We start from the raw sequence: 22,672 nt of genomic DNA, 5'->3' as shown, positions 1-22,672 counted from the left end.
CGCCTCTGGAAGGACCTTCTAGAATCTAGATGCTCCTCATAACTTGTCAGGTTCTGGGGGAACCTCCAGGGTGGAGCTCTGGTTGAACAAGAAGAGCTGGTCCACACAGAGCAGGTCTGAACGTTCCTCTCTGCCTCTGCTGGTCAGACCTCCTCAGGGTCTGGAGATGAAGAGTGTGCTGCTCAAGATGGAAGTGTTTCTTGTCTCCTCTGTGTGTGTGTGTGTGTGTGTGTGTGTGTGTCCCCATCGGGTGGCTGAGAGTTTCTTGGCCTCTGAGACGGAGGAGCTCAGCTCAGAGCGACGCAGGTCCTCCTGGTTCTGCTTCTGCCTGCTGGGAGAACCTTCAAGCAGGTTCTCGCTCCTGCAGGATCCCTGGACCCGTGGCGTCTCCTTCCAGCTGCCAGCCGGTTCCTGCGTGTTGACCTGCGTGAGGAGAGGATCTCAGCAGGTCTGGAAGCCACGTTAGATCTGCAGCGAGCCGCCGCCTGACATGGGCGACGAGAAGGTTTGACTGACGGGAATGAAGATCTCCGGGTTGGAGGAGGAGTTTGTCCTCCTACAGGAAACTTCTTGCAGAGCAGAAGCGCTTCCTTCCACCTCCTCAGAGCTCCGCAGAGGTGACGAGGTGAGCAGTGGACAAAGGAAACAGAGGAGCGGATCTTTGACGGCCCTCATGAAGACCTTGGTCCAGAGACGACGGACGAAGACGGGAAGCGACGGCAGGTCTGTCTCTTCTTTGGAGCCCAGAAGAAGATCGTGCCTCTGCTCGGGACCGGACGGGTTCCTCAGCCCACGGACCTTCACACCCAGGAGATGAGATGAGGTGCTCAGGTGTGAAGCTCTGGAAGAAGTGGCTGGTGCTGGTGGACACGTCTGAGACCAGGCAGGTTCTAGAATGAGGGGAGCCTCCTCGCTTTGTGGGACAAAAGGTCTTGGAGAACCTTGGTTGGAGGTCGAAGGTCTTTAAAAGTCAAATCTATCTTCACAAGTTGGCCGGTGCCGAGGTCCATCTCAGACTGTTTGAAGACCACGTCTGCGGGTATTTGTTTTTCCACATCGCGTCACGGACTGGACGGGAGACCTTCGGTGGCAGGAGGAGCCCTCCGGACCTTCTACGTCCTCGGCCCTCACGTGGAGAGTCATCTTCACATCATCTTTGGCGGCTCTTTGGTGTTCAGCTCCAGGAGCATCTCCTCGCCCGTTCTCCTCAGTGGACGGCGAGGTGGTGGGCAAGTGGGGCTTCTTGTTTGGCACGTGGCGGTCGGACCTCCGTGAAGAGATGTTCTTCTGAGCGTGGAGCCCAACGGGTTTGGATCGGACGGACGGGACGGAAAGGTTCGGTTACCGTCGTCCCTTTGAAGGTCGCTCCCGTCACGTCACGTCGAAGGTCTTGTCGGTCTCTCTGGGTTTCGTGGAGCTCCTGGACAAGATCTGAAGGCCACTCTGGGCTGGAGAGTCGTGCCTGCAGAACCTCCTGGCTCTCCAGGCCACGGACGCTCCGGCTCCACTCCGCTGTCCTGACACTTTCACCTTCCAGTCAGAAACGGATCCTCCGGCGGCTCCGGTCCAGGTGGCGTCTGCTGGGCCCTTGGTGGACCAGCGTCCTGCTCCTAGTTGTCCTCCGAGGAGGTCCGATCTGGATCAGCCTTCCCCTCCTTCACGCTCAGAGGCACACGGAGAATGTCCATCAGGTCTTCATGCGGCGTCATGTGATCATCCGGAGTTTCAGCAGAGTTCCGCCGCCGGAGGAGCCACCTGGCCGGGTCCAATGGAGATCCGGCTGGAGATCCGGCTGGAGACCGACGTCCAGAAGGTCTGCCTGCAGGGGGGCTTAGAAGGTCCTGGATCCTCAGAGCCCATTCAGAGTCCCAGTCCAGAGAAGACGGGCTGGGAGGTGAACACCAGGCACCGGTTCACACTGAAGTTCTGACCTTCCAGCCTGAGAAGAGGGGCAGCAGCTCAATAATACACACACACACACACACACACACACACACACACACACACACACACACACACACACACAAACACACACACACACACTCACACACACACACACACACACACACACACACACACACACACACACAGAGTCTATAAGACACTGACTCTGACACCACAGGACGTGAACCTGCAGCAGCTTCTCCATGCCAGCAGGTCTTCATACCAGGAGCAGATGTTCTGCTGGCAGCAGCTGAGGGTCACATGTCCTCACGGGACGCCGTCCGCTGCGTTTGGGCTTCAGTCGCACCTCCAAGTTTGCATCCAGGGATCATCTCACCCTGAGCAGAAGGTGCAGAAGGTCATCCCTCCCTCCTTACACTCCAGAGAGGAGGTCCGACGTGGACTCACTGCCGTTGAAAGACTCGACGGGACCTTCACGCAGAAGGATCGGACCTGGAGAGCCGGCTTCCCTGGACCAACCATCCTGGAGGCTCTGAGGTCTCCAGCTGCCTGCTGGAGAACATAGAGATGTTCTGCACAAACCTTCAGGGAAACACCAGGAGCTGGAAAACATCGTGTCTTGATCATCAGGAAGTGAGGAATGTTTCAGGAGGAACTCCATCACAGTGTGTGTGTGTGTGTGTGTGTGTGTGTGTGTGTGTGTGTGTGTGTGTGTGTGTGTTTCCATTCAGGGATGCTCCAGCTGGTCAGAACAGTGTCTCCCCAGGCCCAGTGCAGGTCCACGGGGTTGCTATGGAAACCGCCCGCTTGTTATTCGGGGGGGGGGCAGGCTCTGCACGCCCGGTTTTACCGTCACCGGAAACGGGTGTGAGAGGGGGCGGGGCTTAGAGGGTCCTCGGCGGGTTTTATAAGACGTGAGCGCGCGGGGGGGCGTTGTCAAAACAGGTACGCCAGGTGTCCGGTGCGCGCGCAGATCAGCAGCACGCGAGACGCCGCCACGCCTTTCGGTCAGACCGGAGACCGGACACTGGACACCGGGGTGTGCACACCGGACACCGGGGCCTTCCCGCCATGCTGTCCAGATATATCAAGCGCGTGACTTCCGGTGAGGGGATCGCGGCTCGGTCGCCTGTCAATCATCTTCAGCAGACCTTTGTAATGCTTTTACCTATTTCACACACACACACACACACACACACACACACACACACCGATGTCCGTGCACGGCGCGGAGCAGCCGTGTGTTGCTCGAGGGAACTTCGGCATGCGAGTTTCTCATGTGTGTTTATCCAGGCGTCATGTGTGTGTGATTTAATGGCGTCTGAGCAGAAGGATGGTGTGTGTGTGTGTGTGTGTGTGTGTGTGTGTGTGTGTGTGTTTCCTGCTGCTGAGAGTCGTGTCTGTGTGTCTGCAGCCCTGAAGCGGTCCTTTGAGGTGGAGGACCCGGACCCGCCCCCCCAGGCGTCCCCCCTGTCCCGCCGCCCCGCCTCCTCGCTGCGCTCCTCCGTCTCCTCGTCCTCGTCCGGCCCTCGGAGCTACGAGTCGGGTTCCCGCGGCTCGGACTTCTCCTCGTCCAGGTGTTCCCTCTCCGAGACGTCCAACCCTCGCTCCCCCAAGGCGGGCATGAGGCGCTTGGAGGCGTCGGGCGTTCGCGCCCCGGAGGCGGCGTCCTCGCGCCGCTCTGAGATCTCCATCGAGGTCTCGTCCTCCAAGCAGGTGGACAGCTCGCCCGCCGCCGGCATCGCCCGCTTCGGCCTGCGGCGCCCGGAGGCCGGGGTCCGTGCGGACGTCTCGTCCGTCCGGCGGGCGGATCCGGGCCCCCAGCCCGCGGGGCCCCCCAGGAGGACCGACGCCCAGCCGGCGTCCGCGGCGTCCAGGATCCCCGAGCCGCCGCAGAGGAGGGCCGAGGCGCCGGCCTCCGAGCCGCCGGCCTCCGGCCCGCCGGCCCCGACCCCGCCGGCCCCCGGCCCCCCCGAGCGGCCCCGCAGGCCAGACCTGCCGGCCTTCAGGCTTCAGGACGCGGCGACGCTGGAGAACAGCCACCAGAACCTCCAGGCTGGAGGACCCGCACCTGCACCTGCACCGGTCCTGCAGGACTGCAGGGGAACCTCCGCGCTCGCCGACGCCACGGCCACACACACACAACGTGAGTACCTTCTCCGTGTTCCGGTGCATGTTTAATGAGTATGACACACACACACACACACACACACATACACACACACCTTTAGGGGGGCAGAATATTCCACACCTGTCCAAGTCAGGAGTCTCACTCTGACTGGAGATACTGCAGTGTCTTTGTGAGGTTTGAACCAGGTTCAGGCGTGAGACCAGGGTCCACAGATGGGACCACGTTCAGGGGTGAGACCAGGTTCCAAAAACGGGACCAGGTTCAGGGGTGAGACCAGGATCCACAGAAGGGATCAGGTCCAGAGGTTCACCCGCTTCAATAAGCGCCAGTGCCTTCCAGAGGTGGCGTTCCTCTCGATGGAGGTCAGGAGGTCAGGATGGATCCAGATCTGGTCCCGGACGGACCTGAACCCGGATCCCAGCCGAGCCCAGGGGTGGCCGCGTGCACGTGCATGTGCACAGCTCTGCTCTGACGGCGTCTTGGTTCTCCTTCTCCTGGATCAGGAAGGGAAGGCTTTCTAGTGTCTCCTGGTCATGAGGTCTACTGGAGAAGGCGGGCTTTGGGAGGACCAGTGCGAGCCAACGCAGCGTGCTGGAGGTCCACCGGAGGAGAAGTCCACCTGTGACTCACCTGCCAGACGTGCTATATCACGGGGAACGTTAGGGAGCGAGGTGCACCGTCAGGAGAAGGTCTACGGAGAAACCAGGAGAACTCAAACCGTTCCTCGGTCTTCTCAGAGAGCTGGGTTTCCATTTTGTAGTTCTTCAGAACTTCTGCCTCTGGAACCCCAGGCCCGCTGGAGAGGCCTGAGGGATTCTTTCCGCAGGAGAAGAATCCCTGGGTTTGCGGTGACCTCATGACCCGGCCTTCGGCGCCCCCTTCTGGTCAAAGCCAGAACTTCAACCACCAGGCTGAGTGTTTCGTCTCGGCGGAATCCGAAGCTCCCGTGCGTCGTTTCTCCAAAGTCTGTCTTCTGAGTCGTGGGCTGAAGGGACCTGACGCTTCTGCTGATCATCCAGAGATACTTTCATGGTTTCTCCATCCCTCCTTGGCTCGCCCATCTCCGCCATGATCTCCTATCTTCTCGTCCGCCGCTCCGGCACCCAGAGGTCCGGAGAGAGGATTCCCCGGTGGACGTCAGGGGGCCACCCTGTGGTTCAGCGGCTCCACAGGGACCTGGATCAAGATGGAGCTCCGGGTGGAAGGGCTGAGTTTGTAGCTCCAAACCCGAGCTCTTCTCTTCGACGGAGGGCGAGCGCAGCGAGAAGCCTCCACCTCCTGGGAAGAAAAGCCTCGGGGACACCGGAGAAGGTCCGAGGACATTCTGTGTAGATGTTAGCCTGTGGTTGGAGGTGTGAGGCCTCCCTCTTAGACACGAGCCCCGGCGTCTCGCCCTCCGCCGGCCCGTCGGGTCTGCTGTCTCCTGAACATCTGAAGTGCTCCTCAAAGATGAGGACCTGCTCACAGGATCCGGGCTGTGAAGACGGGTCGGGGGTCTTATGAGGGTTCAGATGGAGGAGGACCACGGCCCTGCGCAGAGAAGCTCACCGTCTCAGGAAGCTGTTGGAGCATGCTCCTCGGGGTCAGGGAGGCCTCCTGGACCAGCGCTGATGGTTCCTCCATCACACTCGCATCTGCGTTTGTTCCAAAACTCCTCCAAACCACAAGGTCCTACTGCAAGCTCACCTGGGACCAGGTAGAAACACCTGGATCAGCATGGAGGTCGGTGCATGTTCTGCACACACGGTGTGTGTGTGTGTGTGTGTGTGCTGCAGCTTCACTGCCCACCAGCAGGAGATGCTGTCCCACAGATGGTGACCTCAGGGGTTGGACTGCAGCTTTTACTGTCTTCTCACTTGAGGTCCATTTGAGAGGTGTGTGTGTGTGTGTGTCTGTGTATGTGTGTGTGTGTGTGTGTGTGTGTGTGTGTGTGTGTGTGTGTGTGTGTGTGTGTGTGTGTCAGCAGCACAGACTGCTTTCATTCATTCATTCATCTCCTCCCTCTGCGGCCCCCTGGACCTTCAGAGGTCGTCTCCACTGCGAGAGCTTCATCTTTACGACCTTCTTCATCTCCACAGAAGAACCTCCTCCTTTCCCAGGGGGAAGTGCACGTCCACAAGGGTGTGATAGTCTTCCACGGTGGCTGTAGGTTCCTTCTTCTGCAGGAGTGTGTGTGTGTGTGTGTGTGTGTGTGTGTGTGTGTGTGCGCAGAAAGCTGAGGTGCATGTGGGGGTTTTCCTGTGCTGCTGGAAGTATGCAGGAGATCATGGAGTCCAAAACATCTGGGGGGATCAGACCTCCACAGAAGGAATGAAATGGAAGCTATAAAGTTGTGCGTGTGTGTGTGTGTGTGTGTGTGTGTGTGTGTGTGTGTGTGTGTGTGTGTGTGTGTATGTGTGTGTGTGTGTGTGTTTGTGTGTGTTTGCTCTCCATCCTGAGCTCCAGCTATGGGCTGAGCTCCTCATTGTCAGTTCTTCTTATTGGTCCTCCTCATCCTTGCAGAAGGTTTGGTTCTGGTCTGTGGAGGTCGGAGTGATTGGAACTGGGCACTCGGCACCCTGGCGTGCTCAGCAGGTGCAGGATGTAGAACCTTCTGGTGGTGCGTCTTCTGGACCTCCACCTGCCGAGGAGATGACCTCTGCTCTGCCCGTCCTGGCCGGTGTTCGCACCGCGCAGGAACCAGAGCTTCTTGTCCTCCTCGGCTCCAAAAGGAGAAGCATCTGTTCTTCTCCTTCCTTCTGGCCAAAGCTTCTATGCTCTGCTCCGCTTTTTGCTTCCAAGCCCAAAGTCAAAGCTTCGGAGATCCTCCTTTGGGAGATCTGCAGAAGACTCGCCCCATGGATGGAGGAGGATCCTCTGTGAAAGGTCTGGGTTTCTTGAGAAGGATGGGTCGGGACATTTGAGTTGCTATGATGATGACGGCGGGATCTGTTCTGGACCTCCTCGGTAGCCCCTGCTGACCCTGCTGGCCCCGTGTTCCTGGTCTCCTGAAGCCAAGATAAAGGTGGAACCCCTTGCAGGACCTGATGAATGCAGGGCTGAGGAGCACACAGGGGTTCACCTCAGGTCACGAGGGTGGTAAACCCTCCTGTCCAGGACCTTCAGAGGGTCTCCAGCCTGCAGACCAGGGAGGACCAAGGCTCCACCCTGGAGGAGCTGCTTTTCTCCACATACTCCTCCTCCCACAAACACACTCCTGGATCCTGAAGCAAAGATCTCCCTCCCTCGTCCACAAGCTGATATTTTCCCCTAATGGGGGGGGCAGAAGGAAGTGGGCGGGGCCTGTGTGGGGTCACATGACCAGCGTGGGTGGGAGGGGCCGGCAGCCAGGATCCACAGCAGCACGGATCCGACGCTCTACGGAGTCTGGACTTCGGCAGGGACGACTCACACACACACACACACACACACACACACACACTTTCTACGCACGGTGAGTGTTCTGCATGCTCGGAGGAGTGTGTGTGTGTGTGTGAGAAGAGAAGGTTGGGGGAAGTTGTAGTGCAGAATGTTTTTCTTTCGGTGTGTTTTACTGCCTCCCCTCCTCCTCTCTGTCGTCCTGCTGAGGAGGAACAGGAGGAGGACGAGTCCAACTTCTGACATTTTCACCTTCTGCATGAGAAGACCTGCTTTGTGTGTGTGTGATCACTGCTGCTGCAGCGTGTGTGTGTGTGTGTGTGTGTGTGTGTGTGTGTGTGTTAGTGTTCAAAGCAGAAATAGCACTGTGTTCAGGTGAGAAGCCTTTCAATTACTGCATTCTGGTTGTGTGTGTGTGTGTGTGTGTGTGTGTGTGTAATTACTGTTGTTTAAGTTTTGCATACTTTTGTCTTTCATCCCCTGAATGTTGCATGTGTGTGTGTTCTGTGACACACTATAATCAATCAGTCACACACACACACACACACAGTTGTATCCTGTCCTGTCCTCGTCCCTCCTGATGTTGGATGGCTGTCTGCTCTTCCTGTTCTCTATCTGTAGCTCAAAGCGAAAGGTTAGCATTGCTAATATATCCTGACCGTGTGTGTGTGCGTGTGTGTGTGTGTGTGTGTGTGTGTGTGTGTGTGTGTGTGTGTGTGTGTGTGTGTGTGTGTGTGTGTGTTTGTGTGTGTGTGGTGGTTGGGGGGCATGGAAGGAGCCCCTGTATATTTGTCCCTGCTGTGCAGCCCTTCAACTTCTCCGTCGACGTTAGTTTTTTGTTTGCATCTCTGTGTGTTACTGGTGTGTGTGTGTGTGTGTGTGTGTGTGTGTGTGTGTGTGTGAGAGTGTGAGAGCGGCGGTGAGGACAATGCTGCAATGCTGCGGCCTGCCGTTGTGTCATCCAGGCTTTGTTTTCTACATTTGACCTGGGTAATAAGAGACAAAGCGCCGGGACAATATCAACTGATGGAAAACAGCAGCCGGCCGTCACCTCTCCGAGCCGGCCGCCTCTGGTTTGCCTCAGCGGCCTGCACACACACACACACACACACACACACACACACTCACACACACACACACACACACACACACATACAGGCGCTGAAAGGAGCCCTGTTGTGGCCCCTGAATGCTGCCAGGCAGGAACAGACAGCGGCCTTTCACCAGGGCTTGATGGGACGCTGAAAAGGTCATGATTACCTTCTCTAACTCGTGTGTGTGTGTGTGTGTGTGTGTGTGTGTGTGTGTGTGTGTGTGTGTGTGTGGCTCGTTGCTCAGCCCGCCGAGTGTTTGCTGCAAACTGTGTATGGCAGCTTTGAAATGCAAAGTATTTCATGAATGTAATTGGATCCCTGAGATGTGCGATGATAAGAGGGTGTTCCTGCAGGCCTTCTGCGCACGGTGAGGAGACGCTGCTGTTTTGCTCGGACACAACGTGCACGTGCACGTGACCTTGGCGCCGACGGTTGCGTTCACCCCGCTAGCGGCGCTGGTCGAGTCCGCGGGGTGCGGAGGGTTGTTGTCGGGGTTTCATTCCAGCTTTGGTGCCTTCAGGAGGATCCGGGTGGAGAAGATGGGACGGCGCGGTGGCAGCACCGGGAGTTTTCCTCCGCAGGTCTGTGGGTGATGGGTTATCATCTCGGTGAAGGTCTGAGATGGAGTGAGCGCTGGTTTGCCTGAGTGGAGTCTCCGAGCCTCTGAGGAGGGCCGGACTGCCACGTCTCGCTGCTCTCCTCCCGGGAGCTTTCTTCTGCTCCGTTATTCAGCAGGGCGCCAGAACGTCTTCTTGGAATCCAACCGGTCTCGTCTCCGGGGGAAGATCTTCTGGGTTCCTCGGTGGGCCCGCTGGAGATCCTTCGGCCGCTCAGTTATCGATTGGTTTTCATTTGTAGTTGAGGCGGGCTCTACCGACGACCGTTATAGTTTAATGGCTCTGGTTGAGCTGCGGTCGGACGGGCCGCGGTGCTTCGACGGTGTTCCGTGAGGCCTGGTCAGATATTGGAGGCTCCTCCGGTCCGTTTGGGGTCAGAGGTCAGATCCCCGTGGACTCTGTGCTGCTGTCAGCCTCGCCCGGATCAGCACGCCGGCTTGTAAGCGCTGCAGTCAGCAGATGATGGCCTGCCCCCCTGCCTCTGGGGCCTCCTGTGCCAGGGAACTCCTGGGCGCAGGGACCGTCAGGGGCCGTCAGGGGCCGTTTCCTCCGGGACAGCGGTCGGCCTCGCCGCTGTGCCGAGGCGCCCAGTCGGTTCTCCGTCCAGGACGCCGACCTCATGCGGCCGATGGAGAGGAGCGACGCCGGGGCTTCGGGGCGTCGGGGGTCTGCGCCTCGTGATCTGTTGCTGCGGCAACGGATCAGCAGGTCACGCATCTTTCCAAACGCACAGATTGCCCGTTGCATCCCTTCCCAGACCTCTGGAGGGACCAGCACTCTGGGAACACAAACATTCGGGGGCTTTGCGTGGAGATGCCGCTCCAGCCCCCCCGACCTCCGCCCTAAGCCCACGCAGAAGACTCCGCCGGAGGTGCAACATGATAACATGAGCTGTGGATTCATCCCACAGGAAATTCTTCATGGAGTTTGTTTGTCTTGGGATGTTGGACCTTTGAAATGAAGGGGTCGCTTGAAAGGATCCCAGAAGGTGTGACGGTGGGGACAGGAGGCCTCGCACCTCGCTGCAGGATCAGTATCTCCACGAGGCTCCGCCGCTGCCACGCCGGGCAGGAGCACCTTTGTCGTGTTGCAACGCAAAGACGGGACAAAGAGGTCGGATGTTTTCTCGAAGATGCCATAAAACAGAAGGGTCAAAGGACCCTTCTGTCCTCTGGTCCTCTGGTCTTCTGGTCTCCTGGTCCCGTGCCGTGTGTGTGACGGCTCCAGACGAGACCTTCGAGGAGGGGTCTCCTGTCCCTCATGGAGCGGTGGGGTGTAGATGGTCAGGAGGATAGTCAGTCGCTTCCCTGGTCTCAGTGAATGCGAGACCGTCCCTGTTCCAGGTGGAGCTACTTTACAACTGATCTGGACCTCTGACCTCCGACCTCCTGGGCACGCTGTCCAGATAGACCTCAGACGGCCGGAGCCGGGCTCGGGGGCCGAGGACGCCAAACACGACGGTCCCTGTACTCTGTAAGAAGGACAGCGTCTGAGGAGAGCCTCGGAGAGAGGAGGACCTTCAGAGGAGAGCCTCGGAGAGAGGAGGACCTTCTGAGGAGAGCCTCGGCGGAGACCCCGGCTGGTGCGGCGCGGCGTGCGGAGGTCTGGTTGTAGTTAGCGAGGAACGGCCCCAAAGAAATGGAATAAATCACCACTTGGACTCCCAACATGTTCCTCCCTTCTTCTCCACAGTCTTTCCTTGACCTCCCAGCACACGTGTCTCCTTCCTCCCCCACCTTCTTACTTTCTATCTGCTCCACCTTCCACCGCAGCTCTAGGACGCGTCTTTGACTCCACACTTCTTCTCCCCCTGCGTTCCTGCCGTTCCTCGGCGTGCTCCAGGAGAAGGTTGGCCGTGTTTACAGAGAGGGAGGCAACCCGATCCTTCTAGATGCGAGGAAGGTCTTCAGTGCATGTAATTGAAAGCAGGACGGCGGCGGGTCCATCCAGTCCTCCAGGACCTCGGATCCGCGGATCTGCTGTTTTCCAAAGCAGAGAAGATCCGTCCCGTGTCTGGAGCGGGTCAGGGGGAGTCCGAGCGGCGTTCCCGAGGACGGACCGGCCGAGATCTTCCAGGAGCAGAAACGAAGCGGCCTCCTCGTCAGATGTTTGACTCCCGAAACTGCGGGAGATTCTGGAGATCCCCTGTAGACCGTCCACCGCTTCTTCTCAGACTGCTCTACATTAAAACTGGAGTTCTGGAGTTCGAAGCCCAGCGATGGTGGAGATGTCGTCCAATAGCGGCCTCCTGATTCGCAAAGACCTTCAATCACGATGCAGACAAAGATGGGCAAACTGGGGTCGGACTGGTTTTGACATGAATATCCAGCGCTCTCGCTGAACCCACCAGGAACCCGCCTGCGACCTGCCGCCCAGATCTGTCCACTCGTCTCCTGACGCCCGGGTCTCCAGGCGCTGGGCTACTATAGTCTTCTTCTAGGGTCCACTTGTAGACCTGATGCGAGGGCTGAGGGTCCTGATCCCCCTCTGATGAAGGTGTGAGCGATCAAACCTCTCCACTGTCCGACCGCTGGGTGCCACAGCTGGGAACCTGCACCTTCTCATGTGTAGATGTTTCCTCAGCGGAGCCACGCCGACACATGATCTGGTTCCAGAGCAGGGCGAGGACGATTCTTGAAGGTTCAGGTTGATGGTCAGGCGACAGGATGAGGTCTGATGACCTCCAGCCTCCGGTCCCCTCTGAAGGGGAGGTCGGCGATGGCGAGCCGGTCTGCCGCTCCTCAGCGGTCGGTCAGGGTCTCCGTGATCGGCCGTCGCGCCGCACGGACTCGTGGGAGCCGCTGTGGAGGTTCTCCAAGCTTCTGCTTCTGCTGGTCCTGAGTGGCCGTGCTTCCGAGCCCGTCTGAGGAATGCGTGCTGGCGGACCGATCCTGGATCTCCCCGCCTGGGCCTCGGAGCCGGCGGTCCAAGGCTCCCTGACGCCTCCATATTATGGTCGTGCCGTGTCTGAACGCCGCTCCTGTCGTGGCTGCCAGGAGGCCCTGCTGGGGGGTCCGGGGGTCTCTAGGATCTGCAGGAGGTCTGGAGGGTCAGGGGGGTCAGGGGGACCGGGGGGTCAGGGTGTCAGGGGGACCGGGGGGTCGGGCCTGCAGGGCCTCCACTCACAGTGTAAATCACCACGGCCTCCTGTTTTACTTTTGGTTTCGGAGCGACAGCATCTACGTGGCACTCGCTCTCAGCCGGATGAATCTTCCAGCTCTTCTTCTTCTCCTCTCGGCTGTTCCCCTCGAGGTCGTCTTCCTCCTCCTCCTCTCAGCTGCTCCGCTCTTCTATGTCGGACGCGTTCCACCGCGTTCCACCGCGTTCCACCCCGGAGGCGGATCTCTGACCCGTTACGTCAAATCACGGTGAAAACCCAGAACGGTGCGGAAGGTCCGACGCCGGAGCCGCGGGGCTTTTCTCCAAAGGTGGGGCTTGAAGGCGAAGCATTGGGTTTGCAGCAGGAGGGGCCGGCGGGGCGGGTTTGGGGGGCAGGAAGGCCGAGCGCAGAAAGCGAGCGCTTTGCGAGAGGAAAAGGGTGATGTTGAGAGAAGAAGACAAGAGCAGGGAAGAGGAATGTGAGGGTGCAGAGAGGTGGAGGGCAGTGAGTCACATGGAGCTGCTGAATGACTGCTGGAACAGGATGAGGAAGTGGTGGAGGAGGCCTGGAGAGCAGCTTCCATAGGTGGGTCTCTGGCACACACACACACACACACACACACACACACACACACACACGTTTGCACAATGAGTGTATTATAAAAGTAAGGCCTCGCGTTGACGTTGAATTAGTGTCGAGTTTCCAGCCTGGTGGTGTTCTCCTCTGGACGGCTTCCATCCTCCAGAGCCGTCCATGCACCTGGTTGGTGCAGGTCCATGGGGGGGTTCACGTGTGTGTGTGTGTGTGTGTGTGTGTGTGTGTGTGTGTGTGTGTGTGTGTGTGTGTGTGTACAAGCGGGGTATATGATCATAGGAAAGCAAAGCCTGAGCCTGTGGACACCCTGACCTTGTGCACAATCAAACGCAAGCATGTTCCGTTTGTGTTTGTGTGTGTGTGTGTGTGTGTGTGTGTGTGTGTGTGTGTGTGTGTGTGTGTGTGTGTGTGTGTGTGTGTGTGTGTGTGTGCGGAGCCGAGCCGAGCCGAGCCAAGCCAAGGGAGACGATCGGGTTTCAGCCTCCAAAGTCTCTTTTCCACTCTCACATTAGCAGGACGCTAACGCTGAGTGAGGCCTAGTGAGGGGAGGCAGCCTCCACAACCACTCCACACACACACACACACACACACACACACACACACTCTCTCAAAACATGTCCCTTTGCAAGTGTGTTGTCTGACGACGGCTGGCGAGTGTGTCCGTTAACACTGGCATAGCGGTTATCTCAGGAGTGGACACACACACACACACACACACACACACACCGAGGCATTCCAGGGCCGCCGAGCTTTGAAAACAAAGCCTCCGTCGAAAGGTTCCTCCGAAGCCCCGCGTGTTGGTTTTCCTGCGTTGCCGTGACGACGGCCCTCCAGGAGACGTGTTAGAGACGTGCTTGCTGGCCTTGTGTGGAGAAGCTTCCAGATGGATGGATGGAGGCTCCTGGTCCTCCAGGCCTTCCAGGCTGGGAGAGCCTCTGATCCAACCTTCACCGGCCGTCCTGAGCGTCCTGATCTGGGTGGATCTAAAGATGGCCGCAATGAAACGTGTGTGTGTGTGTGTGTGTGTGTCCATTGGAGGGACAGCACATCTTAGATGTTCTGGAGATAAAGTCACACTGAGATGGTTTGGACATGGACAGAGGAGGGGTGGAGGTGATCTGGGCAGAAGGATGCTGAGGTTGGAGCTCCCAGGCTGGAGGTCCATGGATGGAGGACAGGAAGTTAGATGGAGGCAGATGTTTGGCTCCTGAAGGGAGGAGCCCGTAGGAGATGATGTCCGTCTTCTTATTGCTCAGAATCTTCATCACGGACGTCGCCATTCCTGCTATTTTGGGTTGTAACTCTCGAACTCCTCCGTCTTCTCCATCCGTCTCATCAGAGGAACCCGTCCAGATCCCCTCTCATCTCCCCTGTCGCTCCTGACCTCCTCCTTCTTCTCCGTCCTCCCAGGACCAGACTCCACGTCCAGCTTCTCCAGCGGCGCCATGACCGAGGCGGTAGCACCCGACTCCATGACGGCCCCGGCGCCGGGGGGCCGGCCCGCCGTGGACTTCAGCTACGTGGGGATAGACGCCATCCTGGAGCAGATGAGGAGGAAGGCCATGAAGCAGGGCTTCGAACTCAACATAATGGTCGTAGGTAAGGAGACGTTCGTCTAAGAGAAGCTCAAACGCTCGGAAAGACGACGGAGGCGCCGAAGGCGTTGCGTGAAAACACACGCGGACGTGGAGCTCCGTCCTCAGGCCAGGAGGCACGTGAGAAGCTCTGATGTTTACACTGCAACCAGGACGACCAGGACGACCGGACGCTTTAACAAGCAGCTGCTCTCAGGAGAACTTCAAGGACGTTCTCTCACATAAACTTCATCACTGTGATCATACCTCATCATCTGTAATCACACACACACACACTCTGCTACCGTGGCATTAAGGAGACTGTGTGTGTGTGTGTGTGTGTGTGTGTGTGTGTGTGTGTGTGTGAGAGAGAAAGAGCGGTTCACCCTCAAATGAAAAGGCTCCTCCAGGGTGGAGGCTGAGCTGGGGAGATGTTTCCAAGCAGATGGTTGAGGAGGCGTCTCGTGGCCCACAGAGTTCCTCAGACTTAGATGATCACTGTTCCAAGCAAACACTGGTTTGAGTGACCGAGGAGAAACCAGGCTCGGATCTCCAGGAAGACTCGCGTCACGTTCTCCTTTTAGGAAACCTGTAACTGACAGCAGCTCCTGAGGCCAGAAGGTTCTTCATGAACCCTTGAAGTTCCAGGCTTGTCGGTGTCTGGTCCACAACGTCAGGAAGCCAAAAGTCCACCTGGACGCCGCCACACCGAGAAGATGCTCGGGGAACCAAAGAGATGTTTAGGACTTTTGTCTGGTTCTTGTCCTCAACCCAAGGAGAAGATTCCCCTGGTAGTCTAAGGTTGGACTCCTACAGGTGTCAGAAGGTCTGAGAGACCTCCCTCGACCCTGGAGGTACATGATGAGGTAGACGATGGCCACGCGTCTGGCTCTCCACGCCAGAGAGGTCTGGTCTTCATGCTGTTGGTGAGCTCATCTAAGTTAGCATCGCTGTTAGCAGGGGATGCTAACGTATTAGCACGATCCAAAGTCGACTCTGTGCTTGGATGTCCAGATGAGGATGGACCGCTGATCTGATCTTCTCAGTGTGGACCAGCACACACACCTTGGGTTCCTCATGACTTTTACTCCAAACCTGAGACAGGAGGCAGAAGATCCAGCAGCATCTCCTGAAGTGTTGCTGACTGCAGGAACCGAGGTGGAAGGTGGAGCCATGTTCAACATGTTCAGAGAGCAGCTCCTTCATTCTTACAACTCATAGATCTCACACACACACACACACACACACACACACACACAGCTGACCAGTGTGGCAGCGTCTGCTCCTCTGAAGGAGGGAGGTGTTGGTTCTTGTCTAGGAATGTGAGCTCTTCTAATTGGACCTCCGTGCACGGCGTGTTTCCACACATCATCTGTGGAGGCCTCTGGTCCTGGAGGACGGCCAGAAGAAAGACATACCTGCAGGCGTGTGTGTAGAACTGAATCCTGTGTGTGTGTGTGTGTGTGTGTGTGTGTGTGTGTGTGCTCACAGGACAGAGCGGCCTGGGGAAGTCCACTCTGATGAACACACTGTTCAAGTCCAAAGTCAGCCGTAAGTCAGCGATGGCCATGGCCCAGGAGAAGATCCCCAAGACCATCGAGATCAAGTCCATCAGTCACGGTGAGGAGACCTCCCCCCCCGCTCGTGTGCCGCTCCTCCGCGGATGTTAGAAGCAGCAGCTGTTGGAGATGTTCCTCAGACCAGGGCAGGAGCCTCCAGGCCCGCCTGACCCATGTTTCTGTGCAGACATCGAGGAGAAGGGCGTGAGGATGAAGCTGACCGTCATCGACACCCCCGGCTTTGGAGACCAGATCAACAACGAGAACTGGTACCAGAACCTCCGGGCGAACCTTCCGCTCTTCCTCCAGCTTTTCCGTCCGACTGATGTCCCTCCTCACCTCCGATCTCCGTTCCTCTGGTCCACCTTCTCCTTCCACCAGCTGGCAGCCCATCATGAAGTTCATCAACGACCAGTACGAGGCGTATCTGCAGGAGGAGATCAACATCAACAGGAAGAAGAGGATCCCAGACTCCAGAGTCCACTGCTGCATATACTTCATCCCCCCAACTGGACACTGGTAGGAGCAGCCGCTGCGCGCACACACACACACACACACACACACACACACACACACACACACACACACACACAGCATCAACAGAGGAGGAGACAATAGAAAGCTGCCTTTGTTTCTTCTGAGCTCACAGTGAAGCAGTGAAGAACACTTCCCTGGCTCTGGATGCACACACACACACACACACACACACACACACACACACACACACACACACACACACACTGGAAAGTGTTTTCACTGCAAGCCTTAAAGCAGCACAATGTCCTGAGTTTCTGCTGCTGGATCTGTGACAGACACACATCTGGTATCTGGCTCTGAGCGCCCCCCCCCCCCAGACACACACACACACACACACACACACACACACACACACACATGCTGTTGGTTCAGCCCCTCGCTGTTTTGGGGGGGTGCTAACAAGGTGGGGGAGGGGTGGTGGGTCTCAGACGGCGTGTCCATCCAGCAGCTTCTCCAGCCTGACGTGTGCGTGACTGGAGCACAGCTGGGCCTCCTCAGACACACACCAGGGCTGAGATGATCATCCTTCTTCTACCCTGGTCTGTGTCTGCTCGGGGGGGGGGGACATTACATCAGACCTCCACCAGACCTCCACCAGACCCCCGACCCTCCACTAACGCTGATCCAGTCCTGCAGCTGTCACATGGCCTGCCAGGAGTTTGCCTTAAAAAGAGCAATGCGGAGAACGTGCGGAGAACGTGTGTGCGTGTCTGTGTGTGCGCTTGCACTGTTGCAGGAGTGTGTGTTTATGACGGCCCGTCTCTGAGGGACGGCCAGAGCACGAGCAGACACGGAGGTCCGCCCACGGGACGTTTGCACGGGTGTCGTCCCACCGTAGAAGCTCAGACAGCAGACCAGGGTTCCTTGGTGTCCAACGTGTCTGCAGAAGATGCAGCCTGTCCTCCAGAAGACGCACGCCCTCTGGTGGACAGACTGCAAACCGCACACATTTACGTCCTCTGATTTCTTCTCAAATCTCCTCTTCTCCTCCATGTGGTCCTCCCTGTTTCTCCTCTTCTCCTCCATGTGGTCCTCCCTGTTTCTTCTCTTCTCCTTCATGTGGTCCTCCCTGTTTCTTCTCGTCTTCTTCGTGGTCCTCCCTGTTTCTTCTCGTCATCTTCGTGGTCCTCCCTGTTTCTTCTCGTCTTCTTCGTGGTCCTCCCTGTTTCTTCTCGTCTTCTTCGTGGTCCTCCCTCCTCAGTCTGCGGCCCCTGGATGTGGAGTTCATGAGGCGTCTCAGCAAGGTGGTCAACATCGTCCCCGTCATCGCCAAGGCGGACACGCTCACCCTAGAGGAGAGGGACTTCTTCAAGAAGAAGGTAACCGGCCCGTCCTCTCCTTCTCTTGTGAGAACCTGGTCTAAGCCCAGAGGTCTGGTCTCGGTTCGACCTCCGAGCTCCCGACGCCGGTTCGGCCGCTGAATCTACCGACATCAGATGCCTCGGCGGTGATGGAACATCTGCGGATCTTCGCGGGCTGCCGGAGGCTCAGGACCCGCCTCCTTCCTCCACGCGTTTGGGTTGTCATGACAACGGGATGATCCTCTTTGTGCATCCCATAATACGCGGCCCGCGACCTCCGGGGAGCACGGCTCGGCTAGCTACGGCTAGGTGATGGTACGTGGAGCCCAGAAGAACCAGACCCTCAGGTTCTGGGAGACGAGGACGGCAGAGCAAAGTCCAGCCTGGTCGGATGTGTGTGTGTGTGTGTGTGTGTGTGTGTGTGTGTCAGTGAACACACAGGATGATCTGTTTGAAGAAACCTGTGGAGAAAAGAAGATCAATCCACTGAGAACCTCCTTCCATCTGATCCTGGGAAGCCTCAGAAGTCTGTCAGATGTGTCTGCTGCCGTGGAAGGCTTCTCTCATCCACTGCTTTATTGTGTGTGTGTGTGTGTGTGTGTGTGTGTGTGTGTGTGTGTGTGTGTGTGTGTGTGTGTGTGTGTGTGTGTGTGTGTTTCCCTCCCTCAGATCAGGGAAGAGCTGCGAGCCAATGGGATCGATGTTTATCCCCAGAAGGAATTTGACGAGGACGTGGAGGACAGAATGATCAACGAGAAGATCAGGGTGAGGCCTGGATTGTGCAGGCAGTGCAACACACACACACACACACACATACACACACACACTGGGTGTGTCTTCACCAACTCCACTGGGGTGTGTGTGTGTGTGTGTGTGATCAGGAGATGATCCCCTTCGCCGTGGTAGGCAGCGATCAGGAGTACCAGGTGAACGGCAGGAGGCTCCTCGGGAGGAAGACCAAGTGGGGAACCATCGAAGGTAGGCCCTCCTCCGGCCTCTGCTGTCCGCAGAGACAAAGCAGAGACGTCCGAGGACCTCGGTCGGGTCGTCAAAGCGAGGCTTTTGGCCGCGCTGCCGCCGAGGACCACCGGAGACCTTCTGAGGAGGTTCCAGCTGCTCCTCAGGAGCTTTGGGTTCAGGGTGGAAGACCAGCCTGATGATCAGCGCACAGCGTGCTGCTGTTCGCTCCTCGCCGTTAGCCTTAGCGCTGTCATGGCTCTGCTTGTGGAGCTATGCTGAGCTAGGTGTTAGCATGGACCCGTGTGTGTGTGTGTGTGTGTGTGTGTGTGTGTGTGTGTGTGTGTGTCCAGTATACAATAGAATAACTGGATTTCAAGGGGAGTAAAAAACTACAAACAAAGGCTCTCCTGTAAAAAGGAAGCAGATGATTTGAGTGCAAAGTTAGCCGTCTCCTGGAGAGAAGATCACGTCTTCTCAGATGAATGCAGCGTTTCACGTTCCATCTTCGACAGTTTTGTAAAATCACGAGAAATAAGTAGAACCTTCTGGACAGAGATGTTTTTGCAGTGTAGAGCCCAGTTGTTTCTGAGGGACATGTAAGTGTTGTTTGTTCCTCTTCATTCTGCGGAGGAGAGCGCTCCTCCTCCGAGTGTCTCCTCGAGGTGGAGGTCCAGTTTGGAATCAGGTCCACCTCTGCAGGACTCCACGCAGGTGGAGCGGTGAGAGATGAAGGTCTGCAGCCCCCCGGTGGAAACTGTAGATGGTGTAACACCAGTCTGTCGTGGAGAGGACAAACATCTGGGTCCTTTCGTGGTGATCAAGCTGCTGTTAACCCTGAGCTCCTCTCTGTCTCCTCCAGTGGAGAACATCGCCCACTGCGAGTTTGCCTATCTACGAGATCTCCTCATCAGGTCGGTGGACGCATCTCCAGTCGCTGCGCTCTTCTTCTTCTTCTTCTTCTTCCAGTGTCCATCATCCTGCTGCACCAGCCTACAGCAGTGATTTCTCATCTGTGTGTGTGTGTGTGTGTGTGTGTGTGTGTGTGTGTGTGTGTGTGTGTGTTCAGGACCCACATGCAGAACATCAAGGACATCACCAGCAGCATCCATTATGAGATGTATCGCGTGCGGCGCCTGAACGAGAACAACACGGTGGTGTCGCAGGCCAACGGCGTCCCGGAGCATCACCTGGCGGCCCACGAGATCTAGCCCCGCCCCCTCCGAGCGACAGCAGCGAACGGACTGGTTCTGTCGGTTCATCTCCGTGGCAACACTAACCCCCCCGACCCGACCCGACCCGGACGAAGAGAGAGAACGGTTTGATTGTTTATGTGCCGCGGCTTGATTTTTACCTGCTCCCCGACCCCGAGGTGGACCGTGGCGGAGGAGCCAGAGGAACCAGAGGAACCAGAGGAACCAGAGGTCCTCACCTGGAGCTCCAGGGCTCCAGAACCCGTCCACCTCCGTATGTTAGTCTCCTCAGCCCTACCTTCTCCTCATGTTTTAGCAGCGCTTGTACGAACAGAGGCGACCTCTGGCCGGGGGTCGCTCGCGCTCCTGGACGCTCGGCGTGTGGAAGCTCATCGCCGCTGCATCTGGAGGGAACATCTGACTCACACACACACACACACACACACACACACACACCATTTGCGTGTGTGATGCAGCTCAATCGGTGGCCCTCCGACATGAGGAAGGAACACAGCAGCACGTTTGACTCCCCTGGTTTCCCAGGAGCGTCTCTGGCTCCGTCTCCTCACCACAGGTTCACGCCCGCCTCAGGTGGACGTGGCTGTATTTTAATGCTCAGTAATAAATCCCCCTGTTTATTCTTAAAAAGTATCTTCAAGAGTGATTTCCTAAGTACCGTCTGTCAGGAGCCGCGGTGGTCCTGCTCAGGTCCTGCTCAGGTCCTGCTCAGGTCCTGCTCAGGTCCTGCTCAGGTCCTGCAGGGGCTTTGCACCGCGCCGTATTTATTGGAGAACGTTTGCCAGCATTTTGGTGGAACTGGAAAGCGGTGAGATGTTCTGCCTTCATTTCAACCTTTCCCGTGACTCCCTGGTGGAGAAGGACACGCCTTCTCCCCCCACGAGGACCTCCATGATGGAACCCCGGCTGCTCCTCAGGCCTCCTCCATTTTGTACTTGTATTATTGATCATAGCGAAAGTTCCTTTTATCTTATTTTAAAAAATAAAGATTCAACTTGTAAATATTTCCTTCGATTCTGTTTTGATGGTCCGACCTTCTGCGTCCATCCCGCCCTGGAACGCCGCAGGACAAACGCCAGAGGAGCGTGCGGCGGCCGCGTGCAGGCGACCTTCTGCCGCGCCGGCGCCCCGAGACTCCGGGAGCTTCTCGGCGGCGCCTCCTCGGGCCTCAGAAGCGCCGTGGATCCTTCGACCGGCGCCAGACGCCGGATCAGAGGGAAAGGCGAGGAGCTCGGCGTCCGCTCGGCATCTCCTGGGGGCGGAGCCTCTGTCGCCGAGCCGACGGTCTCCACGGAGGTCAGATGATCTCACCTCCTCGCTGTGGTCGGGACTCATTGCCCTTTTTTCAAAATGGCTTCTCCTCCTCAAAATGGCGTCCGTGGCGGCTTCGCGTCAGATGTTTGCAGAACCCGGCGGCGGACCTGAACCCTCTCCCGCCGCCGTGACATCATGGAGGAGGTGCTTCCCCCGGGGTCGGATCCTCTGCGGGACCCGCACGACGCCTCCGCGCACGTGAAGCGTATCGGCGCGTGCACGTGAGGCTGATTTAATGCTCGGCGACACCTTATTATCTCTGCCGGGTCGCAGCGGCCCCGCAAAAACAAGGACCCTGGTAACCGGCATTATGGGATGGACGTGAATAAATGCGGGGCTCTCATTGGATGGACGGGGCCAATGGGAGCGCGGCACGCCCCCTGGACAGGAAGTGTGTGGCTGAGCGGCGCCGGAGAGCCAGATAATCTCCACCCGTTGGACGGGTAACTAGCGACCCGCTCCTCATGCACGGCACCGCAGACCTCACCTCCTCTGACCACCTGTGTGTGTGTGTGTGTGTGTGTGTGTGTGTGTGTCCATATCACGGCACGAGTTGTGTTTTTTTGTCGTCTTTTGTTGCCAAACCTCTTTCTCTTCTTCTGTTTTCTCTGATGCCATTTTCTAGTGCCTGGCTCTGTGCCAGGCACTCAGACGTGTGTGTGTGTGTGTGTGTGTGTGTGTGTGTGTGTGTGTGTGTCAGGGGGGCTGTCAACCATATGCAAATTGTCCAACTTTATGCAAATGAGTCTGGCTGGTAATTAAAAGTCAACTGCAGATTCAATTAGGCAGCTGAGAGGAGGAGGAGGAGGAGGAGGAGGATGGAATTGAGCTGTGACCTCCTGCCAGCGTGAGCAGCTCCACCACCACTGCATGCTCACTGGCATCTCCATGCTGGTGACACACACACACACACACACACACACACACACACACACACACACACGTATAGTTAAGATGAAACCACTCCTACTGGTCTCTAAGTTCTCCTCAAGGGAACTCTGCCTTCAGTACTGGTTGGACTACTAGTATTAGTAGTACTAGTAGTCCTGGTTGTAGACTAGTATGTAACTAGTCAGCAGGTTTTTGAGGTGAGATGACTCATGGAGGGGGGGGTTCAGTCCGGGGGTTCAGTCCGGGGGTTCAGTCCGGGGGTTCAGTCTCGGGGTTCAGTCCGGGGGTTCAGTCCGGGGGTTCAGTCTGGGGGTTCAGTCTCGGGGTTCAGTCCGGGGGTTCAGTCCGGGGGTTCAGTCCGGGGGTTCAGTCCGGGGGTTCAGTCCGGGGCGGACGGGTCTGCGTTCCGCTTTGCTGCTGGTAATTAGACTGATTAAGGCGGAGCTGCTGCTGGAGACGCAGCGACAAGGAGAAGGATGGAGATGGATGAGCCTGCAGGGCTGCAGCTACGAGACAGGAATGGACAATGG

General features: G+C 57.4%; 1 protein-coding gene across 5 annotated transcripts in view; it reads left to right on the top strand.

Moving 5' to 3' along the window:
* septin9a (septin 9a) overlaps positions 1-20,567 on the top strand; it is a 38,040-nt gene extending 17,473 nt beyond the window's left edge. For all 5 annotated transcript variants that reach the window (XM_086175454.1, XM_086175457.1, XM_086175453.1 and 2 more), the window contains 10 exons: positions 3,320-4,051; positions 14,209-14,397; positions 15,864-15,992; positions 16,119-16,200; positions 16,313-16,450; positions 17,670-17,787; positions 18,439-18,534; positions 18,651-18,747; positions 19,589-19,640; positions 19,796-20,567. In XM_086175454.1, coding sequence (XP_086031580.1) covers positions 3,320-4,051; positions 14,209-14,397; positions 15,864-15,992; positions 16,119-16,200; positions 16,313-16,450; positions 17,670-17,787; positions 18,439-18,534; positions 18,651-18,747; positions 19,589-19,640; positions 19,796-19,937 — 1,775 coding nt within the window. In that variant the 3' untranslated portion in view covers positions 19,938-20,567. The remainder of the gene's footprint in view (positions 1-3,319; positions 4,052-14,208; positions 14,398-15,863; positions 15,993-16,118; positions 16,201-16,312; positions 16,451-17,669; positions 17,788-18,438; positions 18,535-18,650; positions 18,748-19,588; positions 19,641-19,795) is intronic.
* Positions 20,568-22,672: the final 2,105 nt, after the last annotated feature.

The sequence above is a fragment of the Fistularia commersonii genome, chromosome 28, assembly GCF_037954325.1.
Source record: "Fistularia commersonii isolate RoL2024-O1a breed Wild chromosome 28, RoL_Fcom_v1.0, whole genome shotgun sequence".
NCBI classification, from domain to species: domain Eukaryota; kingdom Metazoa; phylum Chordata; class Actinopteri; order Syngnathiformes; family Fistulariidae; genus Fistularia; species Fistularia commersonii.
The sequence above is the reverse complement of the archived record's forward strand: the minus strand, read 5'-3'. Positions and strand labels throughout refer to the sequence as shown.